This window comes from Cupressus sempervirens, chromosome 1 (assembly GCF_028749045.1).
Source record: "Cupressus sempervirens isolate cs-2001-9-10 chromosome 1, ASM2874904v1, whole genome shotgun sequence".
Taxonomy (NCBI): domain Eukaryota; kingdom Viridiplantae; phylum Streptophyta; class Pinopsida; order Cupressales; family Cupressaceae; genus Cupressus; species Cupressus sempervirens.
In genome coordinates, this window is record NC_143118.1 from 221,625,642 (window position 1) to 221,645,286 (window position 19,645).

General features: G+C 37.4%; 1 protein-coding gene across 6 annotated transcripts in view; it reads right to left on the reverse strand.

Moving 5' to 3' along the window:
- The window catches only part of LOC149576950 (NAD-dependent protein deacylase SRT2-like), a 221,316-nt gene extending 202,296 nt beyond the window's left edge, over nt 1–19,020 (reverse strand). Inside the window, exons 1-2 of one of the 6 annotated variants that reach the window (XM_089821222.1) lie at nt 18,714–18,842; nt 15,908–15,940 (exon numbers count right to left, since the gene is read on the reverse strand). Coding sequence is in view for 1 of the 6 variants with exons in the window: in XM_089821215.1 (XP_089677341.1) it covers nt 15,908–15,952 (45 nt within the window). In the remaining 5 variants the exon portion in view is untranslated. Of the gene's footprint in view, nt 1–15,886; nt 16,087–18,713 lie in introns of those variants that run through there. The other 5 variants (XM_089821243.1, XM_089821231.1, XM_089821239.1 and 2 more) reach the window with 5 other exon arrangements.
- Between the last annotated feature and the right edge of the window lie 625 nt (nt 19,021–19,645).

Below are 19,645 nucleotides of genomic sequence, written 5' to 3' on the forward strand. Positions count from 1 at the left end.
TTGTGATTAATATCTGAATGAGATGTGATAAATAAAGTAAAGGATGGTGTTAACTGAAGATTAAGTTGTAAAATATATAATGTTTAGAAAAGAAAAGTCATACTCTTCCAATAACGAGACTTAATTTTTTTTTCTAAGATATAAATATGTTAAGAAAGCATTTGAAAGGGACACAAGTAAAAAACACCGTATCTTTGAAAGAGAATTACTAAGGAGATTCAGACTATGTAAGGAGGGATATGGATCATAAAATATGACTTGTAATATTAGCTAGTATTTTATATTTTATTGGCAAATAAAAGTTCTTTGTTCATTTAAGGCAAAGAGAATAAATACAATTTGGATTCGTCCTTTGTGATCAATAAGGAGATTATTGGAATATTTCCGAAGTGCTAGTGTATCAGACTTGTCATAGCTTCTTTGTTTGATAATCATCGATAGTGTGAAATATATATTTGTCTCCTCATCTCTGTCTAATTGGAATTCCCACCAAAGAAGTTAGAATCCTTTTAGACTAGCATCAAATTGCATAGGTGATTTATCTTTTGCATTTAGAGCACAATAATAATTGATGATATTAAATTATATTGCCTCACAAAGTTGTACATTATAATCTTTGTTGTGTTGACTCTATTGCCCAAATAAATAAGGCATTAGTCTTTAGAATCATTAAAATAAAATTATTGGTTTTATCCTTGAAGTCAATAACTATTCTCCATACCTCCTTACAAGCATCAACTCTGTTATTATATAAACATTAAATCATATCAAAGCATTCATATAATTTTATTTTGATCGAGTTTGAAGATTTTGCCAACTTAATAATTCACCAAGCTTAAATTCACTATAGAAAAGCTTTAAACCTAGTAATCAGAGTTCAAAGAAGGTTTACCCACCTAGGTTTACTGAAGCCTAAAGTGCAGGGGTATTGAAATTGTTCTTGTTCCTTGGCCAAAACTGATTGAGTAATACTATCAAAGAATCGGCAAAGCTCTTGGATTTCCAATCTATGGTTTTGGGAACCAACAAGGGGCATATTCAAGCATAAACTTGCCACTATAGAGGCACCAAAACTCAAATCAGCAATTTTAGTGTCTGCTAGAAATCAAATTTTCTAGTGGGAGATAGTTTCTATTTTAAGAAGTTGTTTTGTAATTTTTCCTTTTTGCTTCTTCCTACAATAAAAGTAGTTTGAAAATCGAACTTTGTAAATTAGGAAGTTGTTTTCTACTTTTTCTACTCTTTATGGAGAATGGCAAAAGATGGAAAAGGAAAGGGGATGTTAGAACAGGTTTAGGCTTCACCATACAAAAAATGGAATAAAGAAGGAAAAAAAAGCAATATGAAAAGAAAAAGTCATCAAAATCAATTACCACGTATTTTGAAAATGGAAGAACGAAAGAAATCTAAAAGAAGTTTTAAGTTTAAGTTTTGGATTAGTCAATCAAAAATTCCTTAAAATTGGGAACAAGTGGAGATTTCTCCACTAAAGCCAAGTTGTGAGTTTTTCAAGTCGCTTGCATGTTCGAAAATTCCACTTCTTGGCATCTAGACCAAATGTTCCATTCTTGGAAAGATAAACATAAAAGTTCCACTTCTAGCAACGGTGAGAAAATTCTCCACTTGGCATCAAGTTTCTAAACCTCCACCTAGGACCATCAAGTGTAGAAACTTCCATTTGGCATCAAAGTTACTGACCTCCACAGCTTGATGCTTATTGAGAAAAGCTACACAAATGACTAATTCAAAATATTTTATTTGACAAGATAGAAACGAAGAAGAAATACAATCCAAGTTTGCCTAGTTGGGAAAGTCAAGACTAAAATTGAATAGAGAAATTTAACCTAGAAAACCAAAGAAATTAAGCCCTTCATTTTTGTGCAAGCCCAAACAATGTGTTGAAAATGCAAAAAGAAAAAAAAAATAAAGACTAAAGTCTAAGCATAATCATGCATAAAGTTGCCAAAGTCAAGACTAAAATCAAATATAAAAATTTAATGAAGGAACCCAAAGGAGCTAAACCCTTTATTTTTGTGCAAGCCCAAACAATGTGTTGAAAATGCTACAATAAGAATAAAATAATTGTAAATCAAAGTTGCAATTTAATATTCATTTTTAAGTGGTGAAGACTGAATAGCTTTTAAGTTTTGCTTTGAAGTTATTGTTTTATTATAGTAAATGTACACATTAATGTGTCATTTACACAAATTATAATGATAGTTGAAGGCACACTTACACTGTAGAGATTGTCACTCAAGTTGAAAGTCAAGCTAATGTGTTGAGTCTTTTGGGTGTAATGAGTGTGAAGTTGTATCTTGCTTATGTTGCCAAGATTTCCATTCAAATCAAGATTCAAGGGTTATGACCGCATAAGCAAGAAACCAATTAATACAAGATATATATTAAATTTGTGTAGCATCAGTATTCAGATTTAGAAAATAGCTTTGAATATTTTGTATTAATTAATTGTCTTCATCTATTTTAATAAGCCGTTCGTGTTTTCAAGCGTTATATGCCTCCATTTGATCAAGTTAATTGTTGTTATGATTCAAACAATATTTGTTTTAATCTTTAGATAGTATTATTATTTGTTTGAAGTATCATATATTGAGAAAATTCATGTTCCAAACTTGAGATTTAAAAAAGGTACACCATTGCTTTAGTTAAAGATTTATGCAATGTTTATAGTAGCGGGATTGTTCGTTCCTTTGGATTTAGGAGTCAAATAAACCAAGGAGCTTCACCTGCAAATTTAAAGGGAACATTTCTTGATTCACTGTTTGATTTTGTGTTGTCACAAAAATGACAAACTAAAACACCAAAAACTAGCTCAATGTTGAATTGTAATGCCTCGGGAAATTTGGTTTTTTCTTTGTTTTTATCCTACCCTCATCAGCATAAACTTTGCAATCCATGATGAACCATGTACAATTGAGATGAAGGTTTTCATACTTTGACATTACTTGATCTTGCATTTTGAAATGGAATCTTAAGATATGCCCATTCTGATTATGATGTATAGGTCTAGTTTACTTTCATTTGAAACCATAGCATGATGTCTTGTACCTTGCTATGATTATAGTTTAATATCAGGAGTTATGTTTACATTTAACTCTTGGTGTCATGTCCCTGACTATACGACTTTCTCATGAGAAACATCTCCTACTGCACACACAAAAGCAGGAGAAACATGCATTGGCAGTAATTAAACTAAGTCCAATCCATCACTAATAAGAAAGTAAAAATATACCACACCCTAAACAGAAATTAGCTAAACCAAATCCCAACAAGCATGTAATAAAATAAAGAAATATAATATAACTAAATTGAATTATGGAAGGATGTGATTTTGAAAGGTGTGACTTTAGGATTGGAAAATCACTGGAGGAAGAGATGTGCCTCTTCCTTCCTAAGGGAGAAGATGTATAAGTCTAAAGGAATTGACTCCAAGAAGCATCATCCAAACAGAAAAAATAACAAGACAAGCAGCAGAGCAGCATCAAAGACAACTATCATTAGTTAACAGATTAGAGCATTATTTCCAGTTACTGTGGTGTGACAGAATGATTATACTGCCAATGCATATTTGGATGGCTATGAATATTAAGGTTTCCTAGAAGGCTTATCTTGGATATACTTATGTGCTTAGAACAGACATATGTAAATTGAATATTAAGGTTTCCTTACAGGCTTATCTCTGATATACTTATGTTCTTAGAATAGACATATGTAAATTTCTGATACATTTTATACGCTTAGAATAAACATGGAAAATTCTCTGATATATTTATATGCGTAGAACAGACATGTGCAGAGTAAATATATGTTTATATCCATAAATTTGACAATCCCATATACCTGCAATAATAAACTATATTAGGAAGGAGAGTAAGTGCAAGGAAGGAGAACAGTGAGGCCTAACTAAGTACACCACTTCATGAGATCAAATAAGGACTGCTCGAGGCCAAGAGATTCCACTCTTGGGCCTAAGGTCGAATTAAGGGCACCGAATTGCAATCTTCTCTCTAAGCCTATATGGGTTGATTATTGAGGTAACTAAGAAATGCATCCTCAATCGGAGAGAAAGATAGTGTGATGGCCTCCGCTACGTACGCCACCTCATGAGTTGGTTGCAACAACATGAGGCCAAGCAGGACAAAGTTTCCATCCTAAGGGCTGAAACTATTTAGGGCACCTGATCATGTCTCGTATTTCAATACTTCATTATGGATTGACCCCATGAAGTGTATGTGCTATAAGTGTTTCTCTATTAACCCTAATGAATGTATTACATGTATTATGATTATATTATTAACTAACATGATCACAGGAACAAAGACATTCTTATCTTATTTTTACGTTAGGGTTATATTATTTAATATATTGTGTTCCTCATTTCATTTGAATTTTGTGAATTTCGGATAGATTACAAGGCAATCCAAGAAAGGGTCATTACAGGTGGTATCAAAACATTATAGCTTTAAGGACTCTAGAAAGAGAGAAGAAAAAGAAGATTATAACCCAAACAAGCACAAAGAAAATTCAGATAGAACATAAATTGAGGGCCTTTATGGAAAAGAATGAACAATCATTGTTCCAAACCTTTCAAAATATAAAGAATGCCCTTAAAATCAGACATGAAAGAAAGGGCACCCATAGCCAATCTAAAAGTGAAAATAGGACCACAGTGGGGTCAAATCCAAATGGACCTCCTTTCTTAACTAGGGAAGGGTCAACAAAGAAAATTGAAGAAATTATCAATCCTAACTTGAGAGACCTTGCCCAAGAATATGTGAGACTAGACCTCGAAGGCAAGTGGAGAATAACATTTACAACATATTGTGAAGTGGGAACAAAAAACTTTCATTTAAGGGAGAGGAACCAAGCCAACCAAGATTTACAACATAAAATATGGAGACTAGCCATCCCCAAGTTTGACGGATCAAGGAAAACCAACACTCTTGCCTAGATTCAACAACTAGAAACATACCTAATGATTTGGCTCGTGACTAAAAGGGGTGCCATTACATTCACCATACTACATTTAGAAGTGGTAGCACATGATTGGTGGCATCATGACATAATCACTTAAGACCATAAGAACTAAACTAAGTTACGGGTTCGAGTTTGGGTTCAAGTTCGAGATTGAAGAAATGGTTCGCTGGTATGGCAAAATTTTGAAATGGGATAAGGGTTCGTTAGTACATAAACAGGTCATAAACACATATGAATTAAGATCAGAATGCTACATAGTATCATAAAAACAACAAAAACACTATAAACTTGTAATATTAGCATCATATCTATTATCAACACCAAACTATTAAAATAATATCGAGTTCAAGTATCATTGTTTAGACTTTCAACAATTAGAACTTAACAGTAAGTTTCAATCATCTAATGGATTATCGAAATCTTTATCTTCTTCTTCTTCATCAAAGGCATTAGTTGGATCAAAAACATTGTCAATGTTGTTGGGATCAACTGCACTAATAACATTACTCTTTCCAAGTTGTCCAACGCTTAATAGAGAATCTCATAATAGTTTCTCCCTTCTTGTACTCCCATCCTCATCGTACCATGGTTTTATTGTTTTCTTGGGAGAATAGTTGAACAAATTAAGAATCTAAAAAGGTTAACAATTCACATAAGAAATAATTCGTTAGATAACATCTCCATCATGCATACTAAGCATACATTGAAATGATCTTTCCTTGCGAGGGATTGCAAGTTAAATCAAGATTCTTCTATCAGAATACCGATTCTTATTGCTATCAACAATACTGTCCCACATTTTGGGAGGACTTCAAACTTGTTTCCTATCGAGTGGGTAGACCTTCGTTGAAGTTGAAAAATAGGGTTAATGCCTAGAACAAACATTCCTAAATCTGCTCTAATTTCTTGATTTTCTTTCACAAAACCTCGGCCTTCTATACAGAAGATTATTGGATGACTGAGCTGCATCGGGTTTACGTCCAAATAGATAATGCTACAGGGGTTTCGTCCTGAAACAAGTGTGCAATTTGCTAAGAAAAAGAAATAATAATAATTGATCATGAATACTCTTCTCCTCATGCAATTTCATATAACAACCTAAGCAATCCAGGAAAGCATTCTTTTTCTTTCTTTCCGACTTTTAACATCAAACAAAGGCAATTACTAAATTCACTATTACACGCCTTGTCAAGAGAGCGTCTGAGTTGGTTGAGATAAACTTCAGTTATTAAAAGGAATGAACAAATAGAATGCCACTTTAAAATGGCCCCATGTCCATGCCTAAAAAAATAGGAACTTGAGTGACTCAAGAAAACAACTCATCCCCCTTTTATTAATTCATTGGCTCCATATCAAGGACATTACAAATCTACCCAACCCAAGACTTGCCCCAAGCAATCACAAGAATCAACTTTGATTAGGATAAAGTATACCATTTAATTCCAGGATCCCAAAGAAGTCTTGGTGCATCTTCGAATCTCCATTTCTCTGAACTGATGTAAACATGATAAGGCCCAAGTCTATGGAACACACTGCCATAATCCCAATGTGGAAGTGCCTCAAACCAAATCACAAACTATAGAAACATGTAAGTGCGCTTGTGGATGAAGAATTGAGTCAACAAAAGCACAAAATCACTATTATAAATTGGAGCAATGTTCATATACGACCGCACTTGAGTATCCCTATACACGTGATTCTAGATCAGAAATGTTATCAAGCATAATGACTACACCAAGGTTTGGTTCAAGAGGTGAATCCACTAAAGTTGTAAAATGATGATGTAATTCATTGGCTACCAAAGAATTTTCTGAGTTTGTACCTTTATTAAGTCCCATTGCCAAGCATGAAGTACCATCGTATGAAGATAGTATATAGCTGCTAATGACATGCACCAAGACTGTCATGTCCAGAGGATAAGGATAAGGATAAGGATAAGGAAAAGGAAACTACAATAAGAATTTTGAAGTGTCCATCTCTTCTAAGCCCAAGGGCGGGGCACTCCTTGCACCCCATTGACCTCATGGAGCAATCTATTACCAGCATGAGGTAGCGTGCTTAGGAAAGGACCTCATAGCAGCTCCTCCCTCCTTCCACTCCCTTCCTCAAGTAAGGGCTTGAGGAAACTACAATAAAGTTTCTCAATCATCCATCCCTTCTAAGCCCACGAGTGGGGCACTCCTTGCACCCCCTTGGCCTCATGGGACAATCAGTCACCACCATGAAGTGATGTGCTTGAAAGAGGACCTCATAACAGTTTTTTCCTCCTTGTGCTTCCTTTGTCTACTTTTGTAAATGCCCTAGATTTTTCCCTAAATCTCAAATCCCAAGAAGAGAAAGGAATAGAATAAAATCATACACTTGGTTGAAATCCTACAACATGTTAGGAAATCATTGAAACATTACCCACAAAATAGATCATCCTTATTAGAGACATTAAGGTGTAGATCATTTCAACTAGAGTTACGAACATTAACTTAATCACAGGATATATTTAATATTTTGATGTAGATCAGCCATGATAAGTCTAGTATAAGGGGCACATTAGGGTGCCTTAAACCATCCTCTACCCTTGGCCCAAGAGTGGATATAATCCCTCTTGTTCATCATGTGGCCTTTGCTATCCATATGTGGGCGTAGCTAGTGAGGAATCCATAGCCAATCAATCCTCTACCCTAGGCCAAAGAGTGGATGTTATCCCTATTGGCCATCATGTGGCTCTTTGCCATCCATATGAGGGGGTATATGTACTAAGGAATCCCATAGTTCTTCCTCTTTTCCATTGCCACCCTAATCCTCCTCCTTATGATTAGAGTTCTTTAACATAATGATCAACCAAGGTATAGATTTGAGGAAACTGCAATAGGGTGTCTGGTGCGTCCTTCCCTTCGAAGCCCAAGGGTGGGGCACTCCTTGCACCCCCTTGGCCTCTTGGGACAATCTGTCACCACCATGAGGTGGTATGCTTAAAAGAGGACCTCATAATAGTATATGCCTCCTTGTACTCCCTTCCTTACTTTACCATGGTTAAATTGTTTCCTTAAGAGAATAAATGAATAAATTAAGAATCTAGAAAGATTAGCTTTGCACAGGAAATGCACACTAAGCATACATCTAATGCATACCATTGTTGAAGAGGAATACTATAGCCTGCAATAGATAGTAATATCTGGTTTGATCTACCTATGTGCCTGATTACTGATGTTTGATTAACTGATCTGCTTGCATGGATCAGCAGTTGTGATCTTTGGTTTGATACCACCCTCCAAGACAGTCTTCTCCTTTATATATATTTATGTCTCTTTGAAGAGAGATGTTCCTTTGAATGGACATATCCATTGTTAATAACCCCTTTTCATTATAACTGTCACACTTCCAGACATTAATCACTGCACATTTTAAGCATACTAATTGGTGCCTTTTAAATGTATAAATCACCACCTTTCCTTAATTACATTCATCACTGCATTTGTTTCTATTTCTGCTCATTACTATATCACTGCTGTCTTAACCTTTATCGCTGCTCATTAATTTGTCATTACTTTTTTAACATTTATCACAACTCACTCTGCTTATCTATCTGCTGTTCAAGTATATTTTCAATGATGCCTTGAATTTCAATCCCCATATCTCCTCCTCAAACTATTTTAAATGCCCAAAGGTGCGCCTAAATGAAATGTGGAGACCATTCAAGTGAGGTTAGCCCTCTCAACATTTACTTATTTATGCTCTATGTTTTTGGGCAATTAACATTTATTTTTATCAAATCAGATCTAGGTCAGCCCCTTAATATGGGCCAGCCTCCATAACTATTGAGTTTAATCTCCATAATTACATTAATATAGATCAGCCTCCAAATAAATTGTTTCTATCCTTTTTATTATATTGCCATGGCTTAGCTGATACAAAGACCCAGTAGATTATTTACTTTAAATCATTTGAATGCTGATGACACAGCTTACGCCTTGTTGTGGTTCTGTTGACTGTCCTCCTAAAATGTTGATACAGCCAATCTGATAATCATGTGAGTAGATGACAGAACCGACCGATCTCGAAACAGTAGTCTATTTTGCTCACAATGGGTCTGCTTTGCACTTTTCAAATTTCATATTTTTAACGCTCTTTTTACATCTTCACAAAAGAAAAAAGGACAATAATGTGCTCTATCTCTTGAAAAGTGATGTATGGTAATATTGGATGATGCAATAAATACTAGAATGAGAGGAAAAAGAGGGAAAGAAGGGAGAGAAGATATTTAAAAATTATGATAGATTGCATCTCACATGCATAAAATGCCCTGTTTTTCTGGTTCTGCCATATGTAATCGTTGTGTTTAAAAAAATGTGAAGGCTAAGAATGACGAAACTTGTATGCCTTTATGTTGTTTCATGAAGAATAGATATATGTTGTTCTGTCATTTATATTGTCATTGTGATACTCCAGAGTGTCTACACTCGTAGAGATACATATTTCTACCTCCATGTCTTATACAGAATCAGTTTTCTTCTCAAGAAACTATAACAGCTGTTAATTAGATATAAAACTGAGAGAATGGATCAAATTAGAGAAAATTAGGGGATAGGACAAACTGTACTTCTATTGCTTCATCTTTGCATTTTAGTTTCGGCAAAGTTAGAAAGTTAATCAACTTGAACTATGATTGAGAGCAAGCAAAGTCTATTAGAAAATTGTTATATTGTTTCTTCTCTCCCATAGTGATTGTTGTGAACTAGAAAACAATGTTCAGAACTCTGAAGAAAATTTTCTTCTACTGCAATGAAGGCTCCCGCAATGAAGGCTCCCGTGACGAAGGTTAACTCCCGCAACATTGTTCTTTCTGCCTGCCGTCACACAATCTGTATTACCCTATCTGCATGGCTCCTTCTGTGTTTGTTCGTGTGCCCTCCGTCGACCTTTGCTTGCTTTCTGTGTTTTGTTTTCTGCCGTTCTTTTCTCTCTCACGTCTGGAGCTCGGACTTTACGGGCTCAAGGCTCTAACTGACTTTTGTCGTCGGGATCCTCATGTCTGCTTCTAACAGATTACTAGCGTTGGTTTTGGGTTCTTGCTCAACAACTAATTGCATTCCTGCTTCTGTCTAAGCCTATTTTTTCACGAGGGTTTCTCTCATTGCCAACAATTTCTGCCTGTGTTTTTCACGAGTTTCCTTCATCTTCTTTCACTGTCCATTCACCTTGTAGTGCCTTGTCGGGTATCTCCATCACTATGTTTTTGCGGGAGTTATTTCTGATATTACCAAGTCGGTTCATTTTCGCTAGAAGTTGTATCTGTCTATGCATGTTGTAACTTGTTCTTGCAAGGATTACATTTGTCATTGTCGGCAGTGTTTTGGCTCTCTCATACAGTGCTCTTCTCTGCAACTTTGGCTACAGTTTATATCCTGTCTAGTTATGGCAGACTGTATTGTCTCAAGCTCAACCCATGGCTAGCAACCTCACTTATCAGAGGTTATGCGACAGAATTTCCAAGCTAGAATCCAACAATGTTCAGTTGAGAGAGCAGGTTACCTCCCTTACTGTTACCATTTCCGAACTTAAGAGTACCACAACCTCCAATGTGGCTCGGTTCTAATGTTTCCCAGATAGTTTCACTATTGAGATACAGAAAGTCAAGTCATGGGCCTCTCTTTGCAGTAACACAGATTCTCAACCTCTGGCCAGTATTGATAAAATGGTACAAGGTAAGATTGAGGATGAGAGAGTGAGACGGGTTCGTGAGCTCAACTTGCGGGTTCATGGACTTCCCTCTACTCAGGATCCTCTCGCAGCTGGATGCTCTTTCCTCTGTGATCAACTTGGTCTTGCCGATATCACGTTAGATAGGTGTTGGTTTGGGCATGGGGACGTCCTTTTTATCAGATTTTTTTCACTTGCAAACAGGCTTCAGGCTCTCCGTGCTAAGAAGAAGTTGTTTTCTCTTCCCTTGAAGATCTTCTTAGACAAAGATCTCACGAAGACTCAGGTTGCAGAGCTCAAACATGCTCGCAGTATTGTTGCAAAAGTGAGACAGGCTAGTAAATGGGCAGTTATCAAAAATTTGAAAGCAATTATTAGAGATTCCCCCCCCCCCCAGTGGTTGGGAAGAGAGACAGGCCTCCAAGGCCAAATGACGGTCCCACTAGTAGTCGGACAAGAGGGAGACCTCCACTTGCTCCCTTCTTGTTAACTGTTGGAATGGTAATCGATCCTTATGGTCATTACCTAGTCTTCTACATGATGTTGTGGGGACCGCAGATATTCTTGTCATATCGGAGACTCATGAGAGCCCTGTGCGTCCTCTTCCAGGTGTCACCAGTTTTCAGTGGTTATCCATTTGTAGAGAGGAAGTTCGTGTTTCTGGTGGTGTACGGGGCTCGGGTGGTGTGGCATGTTTGATTAAGGAAGATATTGTCAGTAGCACTTCTATTGTACACTCAAACACGTTTGCCAAATTTATGTGGGTCCACATTGACTATAAGTGTCACCGTCAAAGATATCTCTATTTGGCCGCTTGCTACTTTCCACCGGCTGCTTCTCACTATGCTATTCATGGTACCGATGACGGAGACCCTTTTATCGATCTTTGTGAGACTATCTCACAGTTTGCTACTCTAGGGGACATTATTATTCTCGGGGATTTCAATACGAGAACCAAAGTACTGCAGACTCCACTTTACAATCGTAGTTCGGATTCCATATGCTCCACCGAGATTGATCCTACTTCTTTAGGGCTTCAGAGATATTCTGAGGATGCTCTTGGGCTGTTGTCCGTGTATGGTAGACATTTGCTACGGCTTTGTGAGTCTTTTGGCTTTGTGATCTTGAACGGCCTCTCCTGCTTTCCTGGTTCTGAGCTCTTCACTTGTTGGCCCCATTGTGGTGGTGCTAGTGTCATGGATTATGTTCTTGCCTATCCCTCCTTCATCCCTTGCATCCGCAGTTTCACCATCTTGTGCCTTCCTCTAGCGGATCATGCTCTCCTCAGTATTCATTTTCGCCTCTCCCCTCTTTGTGCGCCCCCTCTCATGTCGCCTCATCATTCTTCTGTCACTGCTCGCTCGCCCATTCGCTTCTGTTTTATTGATGGTGATTGTGAGCTCTTCTCCGCTCATCTTTCGAGACTCCTCAGCCCTTTGTGCTTCTCAGACTCGTGCGAGACCGCCTCCATGTTTGACTTGCTCACGTCGGTTATCCTTAAGTCTGCCACCCTTTCCATTTCTCATCATCCTCCCTTGCTCGCTCGCAGCAAATGTCGTTTTACCTGCCCCATGAACCAGTGGTTCGATTCGGATTGTAAATCCTTCCATCGTGTTATGCGCTGTGCTTTTGAGGCTCACTCCACTGACTTTGCCAGTATTTGCTCATCTTATCTCCGCTTTCTTCAGAGTAAGAAGCGTAACTTTTTTGCCTCTAAGTGTAAGTCTCTTTGCTCCACATTGATTCACAATCCCCAACTCTTTTGGCGCACTCTTTTCCCCCATAATTCCCCTCTGCCTTCCACCCTTGACTTTCGCTCCTTTACCTTGCACACCATGGCTCTTTATGACATTCCTGGGTAGCCTTCCATCCACCCCTCGCATCCTTTCATCTACCTTTTCACCCCTTAGCACATTTATGAGGCAATCAAATCCATGAAGTGTAGTAGAGTTGCTGATGAGGAGGGTTTCCAGGTGGAGCTTTTCAAGTTCGGTGCCTCAGTTCTGGGCCCCTATCTCTCTATTATTTTTAATAGAGTGATTCACATTGGGTTTCCGGCCTCCTAGTCTAGGCATTTGATTTATCCCATTCACAAGACTAGCCCTGTCTCTAATTCAGGGAACTACAGAACCATCATGATTGGGCACACTTTTGCCAAACTGTATGCGACAACTCTTAATACTATGCTCTCTGCGGTGCTCGACAGGATTGGTTGTAGGGCTAGAGGGCAGGCTGGTTTTCGGGCAAACTATCAGACTATGGATCACATCTTCACGCTATGGGCTATTATTGAGGAGGCCAGACACAGATCGGAGGTCTATTGTTGCTTTGTTGATTTTCGCAAAGCTTTTGATTCTGTTCCTAGGGTGGCTCTGTTTGAAAGACTTAGGGAGATTGGTATTTCTAAGATGCTACGTATCGCTATTATGAGATTGTATGAGACTGTGGTTGGCAGATTCCAAACTCTTGAGGGCTTCTTGGATCCGATCCATAGCACCATTGGGGTTACACAGGGTGTCCTCTCTCTCCTACTTTAATTGGGTTATATATTGATGAACTTGAGGACTTCCTCTTGAAGTCTTTGCTCCTGGGAGATGGTTGTTATCTTCATCAGGTTCTGATCTCTATCTCTCTTTTTGCGGATGATGTTGTTCTCCTTGCTTCCTCTCCAAACAGGTTACAGAGACTTCTCGATGGCTTGGCTTTATTTTGTGATCAGAGACAGCTTGTGGTTAACTTGGGTAAGACTCGGGTCATGATCTTTAATTGTTTAAAGACTTCTCATCTTCACTTCATATTTCAAGGTCAGGAGATTGAGATCACTTCATCCTACACATATCTGGGGGTTATGTTTTTCGGTCTGTGGTTTAGTATGAGACCAGCTATTCAGCCCAGAGTTAATAAGGGTATGGGTTCTCTTGCTTTGCTTCAGAAATAGTTCTTCAGACATCACTTCCAGGATACCTCATCTAAGCTATCTCTCTTAGATGCTCTTGTTCGGCCGACTATTCTTTATGGTTCTGTGGTTCGGTGCCCTTCTCTTCTTAGCTCTGATTGGGATTCGATTGAGCAGGTTCAGACTTTTTTCTTGAGGCGCATTATCAAATGTCACAGGTTCACTCCTCACAGTGTCATTCTTGCTGAGTTCGGTGCTCATCCTTTCAAACTTGTGGCCATTTTTGACTTGGTTTGGTTCCTTCATCGTCTTCGTGGGTTTGCGGATACTACTGGGGACCGGGACCGCTACTCCTATTTAGCTTATTGCGCTTCTGTTTCCACTGCAGCTGTTGAGTTTGGTTCTCGCACGCGATGTTGGTATGCACAAGTTTCTTCTTTGTTGAGTTCGATTGGGATTGACATTGATTGTCTCCCCCCTTTTCAATTTTCATTGGATGCCCCGACTCATCTTCTCCCTTCTCGACAGGAGTTAAATGAGCATGTTCGTCTTGATATTTATAGACGTTAGATTGCTACTACCTGGGTTAACCCTCTTGGTGGGTTACGCCCACGGATGTCTTTTTATGAGGCACACTTTTTGGAGATTTATGATGGGATTATTGCCCGTCCTAGCTATCTCTCACGGTGTTAGTCTCGTGCCCTGCGGATCTCTTTAGGTTCTTTCAGAGTTGGTTCTCACCGTCTTCAAGCTCAGACTGATCATCATATTGACAGTGGGGAGCGGATCTGTACGCTCTGTACTCTAGGGGAGGTGGAGAATGAGGCTCATTTTCTTTTTCGATGCCCTATTTATTATGAGATCAGAGGGAGATTCTTTTGTCTGTTCCGGGAGTGCTTCTCTCTCTATGACTTCTTCAGTTATTATGATCAAAGATGCCTTGCACTGTATCTTCGTGAGGCCACCATGCTTTGTGATAGCATGATCCAAACACTGCTTCCACACCGGCACTCATCTACTTAGCTCATTACTGCCTTTTTTACACCATTATCCCCTTTGCATGGTGTGAAAAGGCCCTCTAGCTCTATTCAACCTAACGGGCTTTCCAGATGCGTCAGATCCTATTCTGGTTATTTGCACCAGAGACACTCCTTTGTAATTGGCCAGAGACAGTGCAGTACCTCTACACATCGGCATGTGTCTCATTCCGTGACTGATTCGCCCAAGAAAGCCTCCTAGTGCTTTCTCTGTCTCTATTCTTTGTTGCTATTTCTTTGGTTGTATTTGCTTATTTTCAGACACCTTTGTGTGCTCCTGCTGGGGTCAGCCTCATTGTTGTAATCTTTTAGTCCCATAGACCTCTTTTTGGTCTTTTGTTGGACATTAATATCATTATCTTATCTTATCTACTTGTGATTTTGAGTAGGAGATTGGAGCCTCTCCTAATACTAGGAAGACAAAATGCAATCCTTGAGTCACAACTGTTGATTACGGTTGGGCTTGAGAGGTACATGGAGGTGGTGATAAAAACCTCATAATGAGACCTTGCATAAGCCTTCTGGATGGTATGTGACTTAACTCTTCTGAGAGCCTGGATAAAGATAAAGATGGATATGGTGTTGATTTGGTTGACTTAATGACCCAAAAGCAGGTTTTCAAATTTACTATCTCACTGTTCTGATGAGATTGTTCTCTTTCACTGGCTAACATTTTCATTCACTTTTTCGGAGGTCTAAGGTCCCTAACTTTAGGTATCTTTAGCCAAGTTAAAGCCTTATAATTTCTGCATATGCACTTAAAGAAACATAATTCAGTACTATAATTAAATGATTACATTGATCTCAAAATTTAATTTTGCAAAATCACTTCCAAGTGCACTACATTATTAGTATGTTACTATATGGATTATCACAAATTAAGAAGTATATTGATTATCACAAATTAAGAAAATTCTAAGTTTCAAAGTCCAAAGCTCTCATACAAAATATATCCACAATATAATTAATGTTCAAAAAATTCACAAATGTTAGTAAATGTTTTTAGTTTGAAAGTGCTATCAATAGGTGCTCATATTATAACAAAGAGATAGCCCTCAATTAGAGATCACAAAGGATATCCAGGAGACATCACAAAGGAAGACAAAATGTCATTGTCTGACATCAAGCAATCATTTGTAACATAGCAATTGGCCCTAGTTCCACAATATTATTTGTCATCAAATCAGCAAATCAAACCCAGTCAAAATAAGTTGAAGACTTCTTAGTTTTATCTTAGCCAATCAGCTTAAGTTGTCTTACGTACCTACTTAATTTGCTGGCTTACCTGATTAGCTTGTCCTGCATTGTGCACCAAACACTGGAGCTGCATGGCATCAGTCTCTTTGTTTTCAATTAAATACGCATAAGTAGGTAAATTGAAGACCGTGTAAACTCATCATTTGGGCAATTTCACATCTCCAAGTAACCAATATATATATCCCCAAGAAGAACAGAAGAAGCAAGCTAGAGCTAATGTCAATCTTATAGTTGAACAGATATTGCCACAACATTGAATTTGGTAGGAGTGGTGAATTTTAGGTGTTCTGACTGCCATAATTGCTTCCTTTAAGTGCCTTGATCAAGTACTAAAATAAATCTATCGTGTTTTTAACTGCTGCTACAATTTTTCCCAAAGTTTTGTGGTGTTGACTTTCTGCATATATAAGTTCACCGGTGACAGTTTCAGAATTCATCTTGAAATGGTGGAATTTGACTGTTTTCATTAGGTACAAAAACCCTTTTGAATTTGTTCAAATGAATAGATTTTTTATACATGAACATAATGAATACTGGGCATACGGGGTTGCTTTGGCCAAAATTTTAGTGCTAATGCACTTGCACCAACCAATCCCAGAATGGATTATTCATAAAACCCACATTCAAGGGCAACCGTTATTAGCTTTACCAAGTCTAGTTAGAGTGACTGAATGTGCCCCCACTCAATAGATGAATTATATGTTAATTCAAGCTTGATTAGCATTGTAAACAGTGCTCAAACGTGGTGGATGTCTAATTAACCAATCAAGTCCCCATGCAAAGTGCTTTTGATGAAGCTCAAATAAGTGAATACTCATAAACCAACCAAATCCAAACAAGGGTAATTGACGATGCCCATGTTTAGTAGATAAATCATGAGACAAACAAGTACATAGTACGATGTTCGATGATGTGCCTGTTCAAGGATGGACTATATATGCTAACGAATTTCATTTACGGTGGCTGACAAGTGCTATGATCATTGAATGATTAGCGAGCCAACCATTACTGGGACGGATGGTGGAAGAGCTAACCACAATATAAGGGACCATGGCTACCTGAGTACAATGGGTACAATGAATTATACAATATCAAGCTATTCAAATATTATTTATGATATCTTACTATCATTGGATGACAAAGCAAGAGTTGGTCTGGGTCTAAAATTAGTAATGCTATACGGAAATTAATATACATTGATGCCCATTCATAGGAGAGAGTAAAAAAGACAATTTATGTTTTGACAAATGACTTGCGTGAAGTGTATGTTCCAATAACCTAGTTTTTGGCCTAATCAAATTTTACCGCACACGCCCATGGTGAATATTGGTGCAGGGGCACCTAAAGTACAATAACATGAGAAGGTTAAGATTCCTCATTCGAGATATTTAAATCCTTTTGAGTTATTTATGTAGTATTTGGGTAAAGATGTAAAGGCCATGAACCCATTTGTAACAAGTTGTCAAAATTGTAAAAGGAGGTCTTAATATGATCAATAATGTCAAAATGTTTATTTAAGAGGTGAATGGATCTATTGGTATCCATCTAAAGTCGGTTGAGTCATAATTTTGGTCTAAGTTGGGTTTATATGGAAGTTGTACTGCAAAAGTGCATAAAGTGTGTAAAATATTGTCAAAAATGCAAAAGGGTTAAAAGAATATAATGGGTTGGTTTAAAGGGTGGTCTGGAAGTTATAACCAACCAAAAAAAGCTATAAAAATGGATGTATAGTCGAACCAAAGCATTAATGAAAGGAAGAGATAGATTTTGAAACAAATTTGGTAATATTCTGAGTTGTTATTTTGATTGGTTTTTCAATTTTAGTGTTGGTTCCAGGTCTTGTACGGCCATGTACAGCCTGGAAACCATTTAAAATTTGTATATTTGGATAGAGTAGTGAATAACCTTTCTTTTGGCTTTGGTTTGGATTTATTCCATGTAGAAATGAAAAAGTTATGCAAGTTTTGGCAAAGCATGTAAATTGCAGATTTGAGGATGCCCAACTATAGTCAGATTGAAATGTTTGAAACGAACACATTTGAATCAAACAGGAACTCTATTTTATTCTTTGGAAAGATATGTGAACTATCTTTCATTTCCAATTGGTTTGAATCGGTTTCATTCAGATTTGTGTAAGTTATCGATATTTGAGTGGATACTGGTTTTTAAGGATCTCCATTGAAGGTGCAAACAAAGGTTTGATCTTATAAAATGATTTATATATTGGATAAATTAATGGCTTACAGAGTATGAAACAAGATTTATATAGGATCAAATCCTAAATTATTTTGGTTTCATTTGGAGTCATTTTGAGCAGGTTATTTGATGCCCTAGGAAGGGTTACCAGGTTTGTTTCTGAGTTATGACAGAGAAAATGGGTCTAAGTACAGAGACTATAACTTGCAATGGATTTATTGTTTTTTTGGCTCAGTTTTGGATATGTTTTAGTATTCCTAATTTGGAACAATTTTACAAAAGGGTTTGAAAAGAAACGTTAAGGATTAAAAGTTACAAATAATGTAATCAGACATAGAAATCAGGATATGTAAATGGAGAAGAATTGATGTTTTTGTGTTGAAAAATGCTTTGTATTACCTCTATGAGATGCCTCTATATAATGAAATTATTTAATACACTAATTGGTTGATTTCTAAGATGCTTTGCATCAAATATCAACCAGTTTGTTTGGGAAAATGCATCCACAAATTTTTTTGAAGGATCATAAAAACAATCTGAAATTCAGACATCGATTCAAACAAAGATTCAAAAGGTATATTGAATATATATATATATATATATATATATATGAGACTCAGCGAAAGAAGCAAAGGTACCCAAAACGCCTAGTCCAGTCACAGGCTCAACGAGAATAATATTACTGGCGATCCCGAAAGTATCGATTCAAGTTGCAATCCAATTCATTGTCACCCAAATTATGAAAATTTTCCTCCAGAGCGCTTTAGTGTCTCCAGCAAATGTCTACGACAATTCATATTCTCGCATGCAACCACCAAATGAATGGAGAGGCAGGGTGAAAAATTCTCTCTCCTCGGTTCCAGGTACGAAATTCATAAGGAAAAGCAAGCAGTTGTTTTTTTTTTTCGAAATATAAAATATTTCTTACGATTTCGCCTTGAACGTGCTGATCCATTAGACTGTTTATTTTAATAGAGTATCAGTGACGTGTCCCGCTCTACAACACACGCCCTCTCAATTGCACTTTTGGGCCTCCTCTCTCCACGGTGGATAGCTCTCAAAAACTAAATCTATTTCTGCTTTTTTTTAAATTACAAAATTGATCCTAATTACGACGATAGCCGATTGAAGAGGACGCAGCTATCCTGCAGATAAATCGAAAGATGCATGATACATACATCCTTTTTGAATGGCATGGTCATCTCATGGAAATCCCATGGATTCATCGATGGTCCTTTTATGTCCTTTCTTGAGTGTTGTTCAGTGTCCTCTAGGCATGTCTGATGGATGTTTTATTGAACTCACTGTTGATTTGTGTGTTTTTTGTTGATTATGCAGTCGTACAGATGTCAAGTAATGGAGTTCCGGTGGAATTTGTCACCGTGGACTGTTTTCGCATGAATTCATACTAGAAAAGCAACCTCATTCGATGCAGTTTCGTGGGCCTATTAATGTTGCATCAAGTTAGATAATTGTTTACGTACCTCTGACTAGCCATTACTGTTACTTCACCATAGAGTTAAACATTTGAAATGATTTAACCGTAGTCAGTTGTCAAAACATTTAAACA